We start from the raw sequence: 15192 nt of genomic DNA, 5'->3' as shown, positions 1-15192 counted from the left end.
TGAGATGAAAATCACACTGAAACAGATACATAAGTCACTGGGAGTCCAGCAGCATATAAATTATTTATTTATTTATTATTATTATTATTATTATTATTATTATTATATACACAACAACAGGAAATCACAGCTGCCAGTTCTTTAGCTGGTGTTGGCCTTCATTCCGCATCAAGTTGTTCCCAAGAACCTGGGATGATGAGGATGATGGTTTTATCTAAGCACCTCCTCTCTTTTTACCTAAGATGTGATGGAGCTGCAATATGAAATAAATTTTGAATCAAATTATTTTCTAAATCTGACCACTAAAATTGAGATTGCACCATAGATGATCCAAGAGATTCAGGGCTGGTTGGTGTAGTAGAACTTGAGTCAAAACTGACGGTGGCTTTCTTCAGCCTTTTCTCTCATAAGCCTGGCAAAGTTCTTTCATGATTACTGTGACAATCAAAGTTCTTCCTTCCTCCTCGCAATCTGAAGAAAATCTGTCTATGGCATCGTGTGTAACTGCAAGGGGCAGAAAGGGGCCAACCAAGGAATCCCTGGATCAAAGCTCTAGGACCATTGTGAGGATGGGTGAGGATGGGTGAAAGCAGAGGAAACATTGGCCTCTGGGCAGGTGGTTTGGGAGTTTTGCTGAACAACCATTCCTCCAATACGAGGCCTTGGAGTCCAAAGGCCAAAGATGCAACAGGCATCGCTGCTAGGGCAGAAGGTCAAACTCTGGCCTGTTTTAGATGAGGATGCTGCCATGGGATGCCAGGCACGGGAACCAGTGTGATGAAGGGGCTAAAATGGTGGGCCAGAAACTGGGAGATGGTGAGTTCTAGTCTTCCCTTAGGCAGAAAGGGTTGCTGTTGTGTTGTTGTTGTTGTTGTTGCTTAGGCAGGAAATGGTTGTTGTTCTGGGGAAAATTGGAGGAGGGAGCATTAGTTACGTACACTGCCTTTTGCTGACCAAAAATAAAGGCAGGATAAATAAATAAAATGGAATGTGGTAATGAAGCGCCACTGACCGCCCTTCTTAGCACGAACCATCAGCATCCCCAACCATGACCCAGTTCTTCAGAAGACGTATATGCGAAGGACAAAAAAAACATGAAAAGCTGCTGTGAGATCCCTGGTCAAGGAAACACCTCTCTCTCTCTCTTTCACTCACTCACTCACACACCCCATTCCCTCTTGTTTTCGTGATTTCTTTTCTCATTCCCCTGCCCCTCCTTCCTTGGGTGAGGGAAATTTCCACAGCCTGGAACAGGAAACTCTGCCTCTCATAATGGACCACAGGACTTTTAAATAACTGGGCAGCACTGCCCTGGCCAAAGGCAGTTTTCAGAGGGATCCATCCATGAAAAAATGGAAGCCCAGAGCTCACCTGAATTGATCTTAAAAAAAAAAAGAAGATTGGATCTACTTAGTAATGGATGGAAGACCACAGGGCTGTAGGCTAGACTAGAAAGTCAAAATAATGATGATTGTGATATTTTTTTCAGCTGCTATGTATTTTAATTGCTATGCTTGTTGTTGTAATTATTTTATTTTTATTTTTAACATTGTTTGTCACCCAGAGTCATTGGGGAGGTGGGTGGCTATACAAATGTCCAGGAAAAAGGGAATGGCAAACCATTTGCACAGTTTTGCAATCACCAGGAGCCAAGCTCTATTTAACAGAAGTTTTTTTTATGTTTTTTTTATTGAACTTGCTCTGATGGCCTTATTAAGGCCTTTTTAAAACCATTTTTTACACGTTACTTTTTAAAGGGACAAAATAGTATGCTTTTCAATTTGTATTTCTGGAAACTAGTAGTACTTTGTTCACAGACTCTGTGGGTTAGAAAAATGAAAATCTTATTTGTGAGGATAGTGTTTGCTTCCAATGTAAAGAGGGTGATTTTCCATCTCTGTAAATAATTATGATTACTGAGATCCAGTATTAAGAAATATCAATGTTAATAATAATAAATAAATATTTAAATAAATATAAATTATTTAAATATAAATATTTAATATATATTTAATATATATATTATTTAATATATATTAAGAAATATTAAGAAACATTAACAATCTCAGATATGCAGATGATACCACTTTGATGGCTGAAAGCGAGGAGGAACTGAGGAGCCTTATGATGAAGGTGAAAGAAGAAAGTGCAAAAGCTGGTTTGTAGCTAAACCTCAAAAAAACCAAGATTATGGCAACCAGCTTGATTGATAACTGGCAAATAGAGGGAGAAAATGTACAGACAGTGACAGACTTTGTATTTCTAGGCGCAAAGATTGCTGCAGACGCTGACTGCAGCCAGGAAATCAGAAGACATTTAATTCTTGGGAGGAGAGCAATGACAAATCTCGATAAAATAGTTAAGAGCAGAGACATCACACTGACAACAAAGGTCCGCATAGTTAAAGCAATGGTATTCCCCGTAGTAACATATGGCTGCGAGAGCTGGACCATGGGGAAGGCTGAGCGAAGGGAGATAGATGCTTTTGAACTGTGGTGTTGGAGGAAAATTCTGAGAGTGCCTTGGACTGCAAGAAGATCAAACCAGTCCATCCTCCAGGAAATAAAGCCAGACTGTTCACTTGAGGGAATGATATTAAAGGCCAAACTGAAATACTTTGGCCACATGAGAAGACAGGACACCCTGGAGAAGATGCTGATGCCGGGGAGAGTGGAAGGCAAAAGGAAGAGGGGCCGACCAAGGACAAGATGGATGGATGACATTCTAGAGGTGACGGACTCATCCCTGGGGGAGCTGGGGGTGTTGACAACCAGCGGGAAGCTCTGGCATGGGCTGATCCATGAAGTCATGAAAAGTCAGAAGCGACTGAACGAATACACAACGAAGATCCAATATATTCCTTTAATGGCCTTGTCCCCTTTTAAGCCTCTGTCAACATTCACACTGAAAAATTAACTAATTAACTGAGAAATCCTATCTGGGCATCACATCCTGTATCACAGTCCTTGATTCCTTTTAATGAGATTCTGTCCTAGCTTAGAGCGAAGTACCATGCCGAGACAATGAGTTGGTCTCTAGTGCTTATTGTCCTACTCTAGTAGACAGAAAATCCTGCCAAACTGAAGGAGTGTGGGAAAACCCAGGCAGATAAACCCAACGCTCAAGGCTGGTCTGCTCTGAGTTTCTTTGAAGGACAGTTCAAAGCCTCTAAACTACGCATGTGTTTTCCCCCCTGGATAGGGGCCCCCTCCTGCTCACCATCAGTACTCATGACAGATTCACTCTTCAACATTATCTACATGGGGAATAATTTAATCAGGATATTCTGAAGTACTAACTTGCTAAGATACATTTACTATCATCTAAATTATGAAAACAGAACTTCTGTTTAAAACAATGGAAGAAACAAAAGATGTAATGGCTGTCCTTTTAAAAAATCTTAATCTGTGTGTGCTTATCTAGAGTACTAGAGTAAGTCATATGGGGCTCACCTGTACAAAGTTTCTTCATAAATTCATCCCCCAATGTGATCATCGTGGAAAGATCTTCAAAATGTTGCAGCTTAATGATCATGTCTTTAGAAGAAGGCCCAGCTAAAGATTTCAATTGTTCTACATTATAATTGGTCCCAATGCCAATGGGAAGCAGTGATACCCCTGGGAAAAGAAGAATATATTGAAATTCTCCTTAATTCAATTTGAACTTCAGTACAGTGTTCAAAAATGGTTTGGATAAAATCAGTTTTGCATAATACTGATAATTATTTCCATTCTCTGTTTTCAGCATAGATTTGCTCCCACCCCCACTGCCAAAACAGAACAATAATGACAAACTATATTCTAAGAAGATTGAAAAACAATGCTTCACTGTAAAAATTCTATTCTCCTTTTATAATTAATTTCATTAAAATAAACTACTCCTACCTCAATATGTAAACCACTGTGGATTGAACACTGCTAGTTGCTTAAACAGCTTTGCACAATCAAGAGCTGAGCTGTGCTGTGCACACCTCCCCGCTCCCCACCCCGCAAGTCTCTGCATAACAATAATTAGGTCAGTCAAGAATTCAGCCTTAACTCAAAAGCTGAGACCACAGCTTTAAAATGGAAACAGACTGTAGTTTTTGTAAGAAGCTTAATTAGCCCTAAAATGCTTAATGTTGCTCCCAAGAGCACAGAATGAACTCTTAAAGGAAGAGAGGGAAGCCATATAAATTGAAAGCCACGTCCAATATCCAATTAAGTATTTGGTAGTTTTATGTCTTCAGCTGCACTCAGAATCTAATATTACATGAATAATATAATTTCACAATTCATTTAGACTATTTCACACTAAAAGAAAACTGGTTTATGGATCAATGCAGGATTTTCAATACTCGCCCAACTTTGGATCCATTTTTGTTCAGCCAATTGCTACAACAGCATTTATTTTTAACAGAGCTTTTTAATGTCTATAACTAGACAGAGATTAGGTAAACTCCCAAGCTTGTCAGGATTATTATCAAGGGAAATAATTAGGGTTGGGATTTTTAAAAAAAATCTTAGCTATAACCACTTGTGATTACCTTTCACAACAGGACATGGAAAGGTAATTCTACATGAAGATTTATACAGGGAGTGACAAATAGATGCTCAGGTCAGGGCCAGGCTACATGTTACACTACAGCCACATCTAAATTATGCATGGCAACCTTTTCTCTCTTGCATGGCAACTGCAGGGGCTGAACTTTGCACAATGTTACACAGTGTCATGTTCCCGTTCCGATGTTTATGGTTCCTCGTAACGTTTCACGTGTCATATCTGCAGTTGCGTGCCTGCCTGGCCACGCTGGTAAATTTCCTTTGTGCTGACTTGTGATCTTCTGGAATGTATGTTTGGGTTATCTCTGCTGTTCAAGGTTACTTTCTCAGGCCGATTCTAACGGTTGCTAGCATCTGGGGTGGGTGGTTGCTATGCTAGCCTGAGGGGAGGGTTCGCAACGGGAGCAAGGCTTTTTAAGTTTGTATTTGGCGCGCTTTTGCTCATTCTCAGCTTTCTTCGTACTTTGCATACTATTCATTCAATAAATTAGTTTTCTCTAGTAATTACTGATGAGACTCCTTTTATTGGAATAGGCAATCATTACACACAGGAGAAAAGAACCTGCTTCCCCTTCTCTTTGGCCATCTTCCTCTTTCTCCCTTCTCCCCATGGAAGTTCAATGTCTGTTAACTGCTGTAGGCTGGCGTGTTGGTTGCAGTATACAGACTAAAGGTAAAGCTAAAGGTTTCCCTTGACATTAAGTCCAGTCGTGTCCAACTCTGGGGGTGGTGCTCATCTCTGTTTCAAAGCCGAAGAGCCGGCGTTTGTCCGTAGACACTTCCGTGGTCATGTGGCCGGCATGACTAAACAGAACGCCGTTACCTGCCTGCTGAAGCGGTACCTATTCATCTACTCACATTGGCATGTTTTCGAACTGCTAGGTTGGCAGGAGCTGGGACTAGCAACGGGAGCTCACCCCGTCACGCGGATTTGAACCGCCAACCTTCCGATTGGCAAGCTCAGCAGCTCAGTGGTTTAACCCGCAGCGCCACCGCGTCCCTAGTGTACAGACTATAAAGTGGCAAACCAAACAAATATCCCAACAAGCCAGGGAAAGAGACTTTTGCACAAAATGTTAAGTATCTCCTCCCTTTTTCTGCTGAAAAGCTTTTCCTCTCTAGAGCATCCTGAAGAACATCCATGGATGCTAAAGCATGCACTCTCTTGTCTTAACACCTACAGACTCAGGAGCACATACATGTATATGGACCTCTGTGGCATCCAACAGTGTATAAAGCAGGGCAAATATATTTCAGCACAAAAGAACACACTATAAAGGTAGTGGCAAAATAACATAATTACTGTTGATTCTTGCAGAATACACAGCAGCTTCCACAGCATCTTTTGAGGTGCTTGCTACAATAATCACGGCAATTTTGGATGCGTTGGGCCTTCCTCCGTTGACTTCAGAAATGGCATGCTGAATCATGAAGTCTATTGCTTCCCCTAAAAATGAAAGAAAACAAAACAAAAATAGTTTACTGTATAAGCAGAGTAAAGTACACTTCATTTCATCAAGAAAATGAAATGGCAGGTATCTCAAATTATCCTTGATAAAGCAAATCTTAATAGTACTCTTATTTTCCATTCTGAAACATACTTTTCTACAACTGAAGAATCATTGAATCCTTTGGGCCAATGGCAAGAGAGGAAACATCTCCTAATAGCATATTTTTCTGTCCCATTTAAAGGAAAACATCTTAATGGAGATTCAGTGGCACCCAGTGGGAAGAAATAAACAAAAATCATCCTCATTCCCTCACCAGGACTGGGTGCCTCAGCTATTCCGACTCCACGGCCAAAACACATTGAGCTCATTTTTCTTGTGGATTGGAGGGAATATTTTAACAGCTGTGAGTCCACAGCTCAATCAACACAACCAGAAAATGTTGTTGCCAGCTGTGGTGACCTGTTTGTGACTAGATGAGACTCAGAAGATGGTTGAAAACTTGGCTATTCAAGCCCCTTGTGGGATGGTCTTTCTTTGATTATGGGGAATATTATCTGGCCATCTGCGACCTTTGCTTTTTTATTATCCTTCTTGCTGGTAAAGTTGTAAGCCTCTCAGAGTCTTGTGGAGTTGGGAGACCTCCACGTTATAAAATTAAATAGGAGAGCTAGGTCGTCATGCTTCATGGCACAGGACGATAGGAAGAGGAGGATGTCTGACCGGCTACAGAGGTAGAAAGATCTCCACAGGGCCCTGCACCAAAGTTGCACCTGCTGTGGATCTCTTGAAGGAGACACCATGGTCATTGGGCCTTGCAAGGAAGAGAAGGCCTGGAGCACCTACACATCTGGCCTCTGCTGAAAAAAGAGGATCCTGGCTGCACCTCATACAAAGAGGAAATCAGCAGCGGCCGCCCCGCTGGAGGAGGGAAGGAGGCCGTTGTCCTGGTCTCTATGCATTGGAGAGGTGTGTGTGCAGGTGTGCCTTGGAGAGAGAAAATGTGGGACTGTATTTACTTTCATTCAGGCTTTTCCCAATAATGAGCCAGTCAGCTAAAGAGTAAGGGGCACAATTTAACTTACAAGAGATCAATTGATTACAAGCGGAGGAAGTCCAATTAAAGTGGTAGTTATGAGCTTGATTAATGCCTATTCATTTATTTTTTGGAGTGTGGTCCTTGGCACACCCAGCAAAGTTGATGCTATCCCAAGCTCAACCAAGTTGCACACCCTGGTGTAAAGGAACAAGGAACGACTTAATCTTAACTGGATCTGGGCATGACGCACCAACATTTTAAGGGGAGCTAACTCTGAAGCCAGAGAAATCTTAAACTAAACAGCTTTTGTTCTAAAAAAAATTAGGGACAGGAAATTAAAAGCATAATAACTGAAAGGGGGGGGGACTCCAATAAACTCAAGCAGAAGGAAACAGAAACAGAGATGTAACATTCTTAAGACGTGTCCTGTGTGTATCTCTGTAAAATGAGGGATAAAATATTAAATTGCTTTAAGATGTTAGTTGTCAGTCAGAAGCATCAGAGGATTCCACCAAGCCGAGGTTCCTTCCTTAACAACAGGAATCACCTCATTAAAACAGGACCCACAAGCCTATCAATACCTTCTCAATGATTTAGACCAGCATTTCTCAGCCTTGGCAATTTTGAGATGTGTGGACTTCAACTCCCAGAATTCCCCAGCCAGGGGAATATGCTGGCTGGGGAATTCTGGGAGTTGAAGTCCACACATCTCAAAATTGCCAAGGTTGAGAAACCCTGATTTAGACCAAGGAAGGATCAGTACTTAAAGGTCTTTCTTCTCCCACCCTTATGGGAGACTTTGTCAGATTGAAGCCTAAAGGACAACTTAATTAGTCTCAAAGGAGACATAAAGGCAGATTCCTGGACTGGAGATATTTGCTACAACTGCCATGGTCCAAAATAGTCACTGACTCATTCAGTATTGTGATAACCCATTGTTAGCACTGTTAAAGAAGGGTGTATTATTCTGTTCTTTAATTTGCCGTTATATTATCAATTCAAAGGTTTGGTTCATGCAGACTTTTGTTCTTTCTCTGTGCATTTTTTTCATTTTCTTCCTTGCACTAGAATGATTATTGCTGATCAGCAGGCATACAAATGCTTAACATTGAGGCTGAGTCCAACCATTCCCCCGGTGAATCCCACAGTCTTTGTTTCCCAACCCAAATTCTGTCCAATAAGTTAAAAAATGGACATTGTTCCTGTAAATAGCCACTTCTCTTGCTTCTTGTCCTACTTCCTACCCTTTCCCCCCCGCAAGACCTGCTTCTACACAGATGCACATTGTTTTTTGCGGACATGAATTCTGTTCCTCCTGTCAAATGAATCATCTGCATCTCTGCAGTATTCTCTACCATTCCTTTCTTATGAGCTAGTCAATCAAAAGGGGGGTTGTTGCAAAGCGATGCACATGTGAGCGGCATGTTGGGCTATGAGAATGTTTTCTGCCTGAAGAGCAGGAACATCTGCAGGATAAAATCGCTCAGATCCATTCTAAGTTGGACTCTAAGTGTGAAGCGGAGTCTGGGGAGATGCCAGGGGAATGTACTTATCCTGTTATCTGGGAATGGTTTGATCCTGTTGGGCCCGAGGAAGTGGACAGGATCCTCCGGGCTGTGAATGCAACCACATGTCAGCTTGACCCATGCCCTTCCCGGCTGATAAAATCAGCCCGGGAAGTGACTTGTGGTTGGGTCCAGGAGATGGTTAATGCATCCTTGAGGGAGGGGGTGTTTCCGGCTACCTTTAAGGAGGCGCTGGTGCACCCACTCCTCAAGAAGCCATCCCTGGACCCTACTATACTGGGCAATTTTCGCCCAGTCTTCCACCTCCCATTTCTAGGGAAGGTGGTTGAGAAAGTGGTTGCGTTGCAGCTCCAGAGAATTCTGGAGGAAACGGATTATCTGGACCCCTTTCAGTCAGGTTTCAGGCCAGGATATGGGATGGAGACCGCATTGGTCGCACTTATGGATGATCTCTGGTGGGAGTGGGATGGAGGGAGTGCATCCATCCTGGCTCTCTTGGATCTCTCAGTGGCTTTCGATACCATCAACCATGGTATCCTTCTGGGGCGGCTCAGGGGGTTGGGGGTGGGCGGTGTGGTCCTGCACTGGTTCACCTCCTTCCTCCAGGGCCGTTCCCAATCGGTGGTGATAGGGGGGGAGAGATCTGCCCCTCGACCCCTCCATTATGGGGTGCCGCAGGGTTCAGTTCTCTCTCCTCTCCTATTCAATATCTACATGAAACCTCTGGGTGAGATCATCCTTCACCATGGGATGAGGTATCATCAATATGCTGATGATATTCAGTTATATATCTCCATCCCGGGTGAAGTAAGTGATGCGGTCTCCACCCTTTCCAAGTGCCTGGGGGCTGTGGGGGTCTGGATGGAGAACAACAGGCTTCAACTGAACCCTGATAAGACAGAGTGGCTTTGGATTGACAGCCCCTCAGCTTCCAGGAAGTTGTCTTCTTTGGTTCTGGATGGGATACCACTGCCCCACTCGGAACGAGTGCGGAATCTGGGGGTCCTCCTGGACTCGCGACTCCTGCTCAAAGAGCAGGTGGCACTCACAGCCAGGAGGGCCTTTGCACATCTTCTGGTGGTGCGCCAGCTACACCCATTCCTGGACCGAGATGCCCTCCAAACAGTCATTCATGCCCTTGTCATCTCCCATATAGACTACTGAAATGCGCTCTACATGGGGCTACCCTTGAAAAGCATTCAGAAGCTTCAGCTGGTCCAGAATGTGGCTGCGCGGACAGTTATCAGGGCTGTAAAATCAGCCCATGTGACACCACTGTTACGCAAGCTGCATTGGGTGCCAGTTTGCTTCCGGGTCCAATTCAAGGTGTTGGTTATCACCTTTAAAGCCCTACGTGGCATGGAACCAGGGTACCTGAGGGACCGTCTCATCCCCATAACATCGACCTGCCCCACCCGATCATGCAGAGTGGGCATGCTACAGACCCCATCAGCAAAGGAATTTCATCTAGCGGGGTCCAGGAGGTCGGCCTTCTCGGCAGTGGCTCCCACCCTTTGGAATATCCTGTCCCCGGAGTTGAGACGGGTCTCCTCGCTCTCAGACTTCCGGAAGAAACTGAAGACCTGGTTCTGCCACCTTGCTTGGGAGGGGGAAAGCGACAGCTCCACCTGGGGATGGCTGGCGCCATAGCACCGCTTAGTGCTTGTGTTCCATCTTCACTTGGATTTTATATTCATTTTCTATTCATATTGTAATGGTAAATTAGGTGGATATGTCGTTAGGGTCATTTTATTGTAAACCGCCCAGAGTCCCCCATTGGGGGAGATGGGCAATGACATAAATTTAATAAATAAATAAATAAACACCACAATTTGTTCAGAGTAACTGTGGCTGTGGCTGTTCTGTTGTGCTTCTCTGTTCTGTCTTAACTGTAGGGTGGATATTTATTTATTTATTTATTTTATTTATTTACCGCCCATCTCTCCACTATGGGGGAACTCCCCTACAGGTACCCTGTCTTCCTGCAACAAAAAGGATGATGCCGAGACTGTGTCACAAGAGCGAATCAACTGAACACACCCAACACTCCTCCTGGCTGGGCTGTGCCTTTCGCTATCATCACCTCCCCCTTTTCTTACAACCTTACTAAAACCAGAGGATCGTCATCTGACATTGCTCAAGAAATGAGCATTTTCTGTTCTTGCTGCATTGGCTGAGATGTTCATCCTTTACGAGAAGCATAATCTGTATTATGCTTCTGATGCCTTTCGAAGATCATCTCTTTGGTCAGGCCTTGCGATGCTTTGTGCTGGTAGTACCACTCTTGTTTCATTCATTAGGAACACATAAGTGTTTATATTTTACAACCGTTCATTTAGATATTATCTTAAGAGATGATTCAGAAATATAACCAATATAGAAATGGAGTTCTATCAATGTTATTAATGTCCCATTAACTTAATGGGACATTCTTCTGTTGCGGTTTCTGGCCAAGATAGTTCCATGGGATTTTTTTGGCTGATGCTCCATCCCTGGCAGAAATCTTGGGGTTCTCTGAGTCACCCCAAGTTCTGAGTTGCTTAGAGTAAGATCACTCTGCTGTCACTATACTCAAAGGGGACAAGATCTCAAGAAAGGTAGGCCAAAAGTACAGAAATGTTTAGTGGCCACAGTTCTAGCTGAAAACATAGGATGACTCTTAATGGAACTGATAAATAGACTAAATTCCAGATTTTCTCGCTGCTACTACATGAATTTTAGTTTGCAAGGATTTCTAAAACTAATGTAAGTACATGTGAGTACATTTTAAATAAATAAGAAAATACATGAATAGTCATCAGTGGTTGAATAAACTTTCTTGGAATTGATCAGAGCAAAACCTTCTTTGCCCTTTTACTGAAAACCAGAGAAGATACCTAGTTTACTGGGGCCTTGCTCTCGTTGATGAATGGAGTCCACCCTTCTCAGAAGATTCGTTTTTTCCTGGAGCACATTCCATGAAATTTCCAGAGAGTTCACTTTTCCATACTGAAGTACTGCCACTTGAGTCGAAGCATGGCCTGGAGAGGAAGCCAAAAGGTTCAGGAAGGAAAATGAATCAAGAAATTAAAAAGGTTGGACCAAAACTTGCTCAGGGCTACCAGACTTCAAAGTCAAAAAAGAACACACCTTTGCATATTGATCTGCATGTTCACATTGCATGCCGTTTTTTGTCACTTGGCCCCAACAACCTCAGACTATACTTTTGGATGAGTTTTATTATTTCTTGCTTTCAATCCAGTCTAATATTCTGGAGAATCTTTTATTCTACCTGTGTAGCCCAGAACAGAAACACTGCTACTGAAGTCGGGAAAGGATCTTGCTACTGACCCTCCAAACAACCAAAACAGGAATAGCATTAGACAGAGAACAGAGTAAATAATAACAGGCTGTTTGGTATAACATGAGTGACCTAACGTGAGCCTGTGGATGAGATCCTTGGTGGTTTATACATGATCCTAGCTTTCCTAAGAGTCTGGAATAAATGTCAGGGAAATGTATTTCAAATAATTTTGTAATATCCTGCAGTCAGATTTTGGAAGAAATTTACAAAAAGAATTAAGGACTTAACTAAACCCATAAGAAAAAAAAATGTGCCCATCATGCTACTGTCATTAGGGTTGAGCAATATTATGAAGTGTGTAGAAACGAGTGTAAAAAAATAGGAAGCCAACAGTGTGAAAAAAGAAAAAAGTGTAATTTACATCAACAATGCTATTTGTATCCCTCCATAACTTTCTATCTTTGCAAAACATGCTTTCTTTGGCCCCGTTCCTCCACTGCTTCATACAATACCTTCTGTCCTCCCGTCTCACTCTTGTCATTTCACCAACTCCATGGAACCACAATTTTCCCCATCTTCTCCTTCCTCTTGACCTATTCACTCTTCCCTCATGTATCAGTTCTGTCATTCACCCCTCATTTAGTCCTCCCTCATTCTCTCTGCATGGCCAAACCACCTCAACATACTTCTTTTGCCCTGTTCCGATTCATTCGCACACATTCATTCCACACTCCAAGTCTTACTGTTTTATCACACACACCTCAGCAGCTTCCCCTTCCTATTGTACTCAGCTGACACAGCCCAACGTCCACTTCCATATAACGAGGGGGGCAGAAGCACTCTCTTACACAATGATTGTTGTTTCTTTCATTCTCCATTCATTCCTCACCACAGACCAAATAGTATCCATCACCTTTCTACCAGCATTTGCACATCTTTAGATTTCTTCACCTATTTTGCCATCTTTGGTAAGTGTTCTACCATGACACACAAATTCACCAGCCTGCTCTCGTTTCCCAGCATTTACATATACTGGAAGTTACAGTCATGGACTCCATTCTGCCAAACACAAATGTGTTGGTATTTGGCATATTAATGCCTTTATTTCCCACCACATCGTACAGTTTATCGAACATTCCCTGAAAATCTTTTGGGTTCTTGGCCAACAAAACAGCATTATCTGCATAAAGAAGTACGCATACATTCACATCCCAACATACCTTTAAATGTACAAAGGGCTTGAACCATCTTGCTCCCTGCTGAAACATTTGCTAAGCATTCAGTTTATTCTTATGCATGCTTTACTTGCATCATATACCACTCAGCAACCACCTTCAACCATATTTGCAAAAAGCCTTCCGTAACTGAAGCCCACTATCTCACACTTCTTCTAAATCAACAAAGGTGCAGCACACTTCGTTTCTCAGTGATGTGGGGAAGAGCTAAAACATGATGCTCACACCCTCTGCCTGCCATAACTCTGCCCTGAACTTCCCAAATGTTGCTTAATGTCACTTCTAGTAACCAATCCTATGTGTGAAAGGTGAAAGGTCCCCCGCGCAAGCACCGAGTCACGTCTGACCCTTTGGGGGGATGCCGCTTTCGCGATGCTTTCTTGGCAGACTATAGAGCGGGGTGGTTTGCCGTTGCCTTCCTGGTCGCCACCTTCCCCAGCAAGCCGGGTGCTCCTTTTCCCGACCTCGGAAGGATGGGGGGCTGAGTCAACCTGAGCCGGCTGCCCGAGAGAGAATCCGGCTTCCGCTGGGACCGAACCCGGGTCGTGGGGAGAGTTTCGGTTGCAGAACTGCCGCCTGCCCCTCTGCGCCACACGAGGCTCTAATCCTGTACTGCCCATTAAAACCCTGACCAATGCAGTCTTTATTCACACATTCAAGAAGTCACACAGCCACTCCCTAAGCAAACTGCAGCTATATTTTAACATTTCTCCTGTCCTACCATCAATACCAGCAACCTCGCAATTTTTCAACATTCTCAAGGCATTTATGATTTCATCTTATTTTCTTGGATATCAACATTAACACATGTTTCAATCCCACTCTTTAGCATTTCATTAGCATTACCGTGCATGAATCTAAAATACTCCAGCATTGCCTCACTTCAGTTCCATGCCAAAACATTTCATCATTTTGATCCTTAATTCCATCCACAATGATGAAGGGCTTGTTGTTTAGTGTTCCTTTTCCAAACATTTTTTTTATTTCCACCAAAATCAATCTGTATTTTTCTGCCTCTTTGAATTTAACTGTTCTTGTCCTCTTTGAATATAGTCTTTGCCTTTACTATTATTTTTTGTCTATACACAGTATACAGTATCTTTTTCTCACTTTTTTGTAGGCACATGTCCATCTATGCATTTTCCCCTCATCCACAGCCTCTTTCACTTCATCATTCCACCAAGCAATAGAAAAGGGACACAATTGAAAAGGCAGCACAAAACCATCCACATGGCACCAAAAGCAGAGTGAACGAGAGAGCCTGATTACCGGATGCCATTTCTACTACTGACTTCTGTGTTTACACCTACTGTACTTCCTCAAGTGCTTGGGTCAATGCAATGAGCAGAGCTTGCAAAGGTTCTGCTGCTCCCAGATGGCTGGGCTTCTAGGAAGTGGCACATTTTCCAGTTTTGGGAGTGTGCCTGGAGTCCAAGATGCTTCCCACACAACTGGAATTGTCTTGCAAAATGGGAACATCTGGGCATCCAAGTGTGATCAGAAGCAGGACCTGGGTCTCTGAAGGCCCTGATTATCAAGAAAATCAGCTTGGTTTTGAAGTTTTTCCCACAGACACTTTGAGGACTCCAAACTCCTGGACCAATCCAAATTCTTGGTAGGTCTAAGCGTGCTTGATTTTTATTAATGATGGAACCGAAGTGTAAAATAATGCATGTCTTCCTCACTGTCTTTCTGTAAAGAATACAGATTTGTCTGTGCTTGCTCAGCTGTCCTCTGACAGTATAAGTCTTTGACTTCACTTACTAGTTTATGAACAGCATGATGCATATGATGCAGTGGCTGTTGAGTGACCTTGCTTTTGTTTTCTGAGTGTTTTCCCTCTCCCCACTTCAGATACACATATCAAGACACATTTTTCTTTTTCTTTTTTTTAAGTTGTACCTTTCCATTTGTTAATCAACAAAAAGCTTTTTGTTGTAGCAGCTTGAAGATTAACAAATAAATACCTGCATAAATTTGTTCACTTTCCAAAAGCTTTTAACGTTAGTAAATAAATTATTTTCAAAGTGCCTGAAGATATTTCTGGTTTTTGTTGCACCAGAATAAGACAGCTACCTGGCTGAGATTAGTTGCTAATCCAACTGACCCAAAGCGTCAGT

The 15192-nt window shown here is 42.8% G+C and overlaps 1 protein-coding gene across 1 annotated transcript in view; it reads right to left on the bottom strand.

The window, feature by feature from the left end:
- VWF (von Willebrand factor) overlaps positions 1-15192 on the bottom strand; it is a 158972-nt gene that overhangs the window by 48043 nt on the left and 95737 nt on the right. The window contains exons 29-31 of the mRNA XM_063308370.1: positions 11431-11574; positions 5845-5988; positions 3453-3617 (exon numbers count right to left, since the gene is read on the bottom strand). Of these exons, the coding sequence (XP_063164440.1) occupies positions 3453-3617; positions 5845-5988; positions 11431-11574 (453 nt within the window). The remainder of the gene's footprint in view (positions 1-3452; positions 3618-5844; positions 5989-11430; positions 11575-15192) is intronic.

The sequence above is a fragment of the Candoia aspera genome, chromosome 7, assembly GCF_035149785.1.
Source record: "Candoia aspera isolate rCanAsp1 chromosome 7, rCanAsp1.hap2, whole genome shotgun sequence".
Classification (NCBI taxonomy): domain Eukaryota; kingdom Metazoa; phylum Chordata; class Lepidosauria; order Squamata; family Boidae; genus Candoia; species Candoia aspera.
This window is presented reverse-complemented; position numbering and strand designations above follow the sequence as displayed.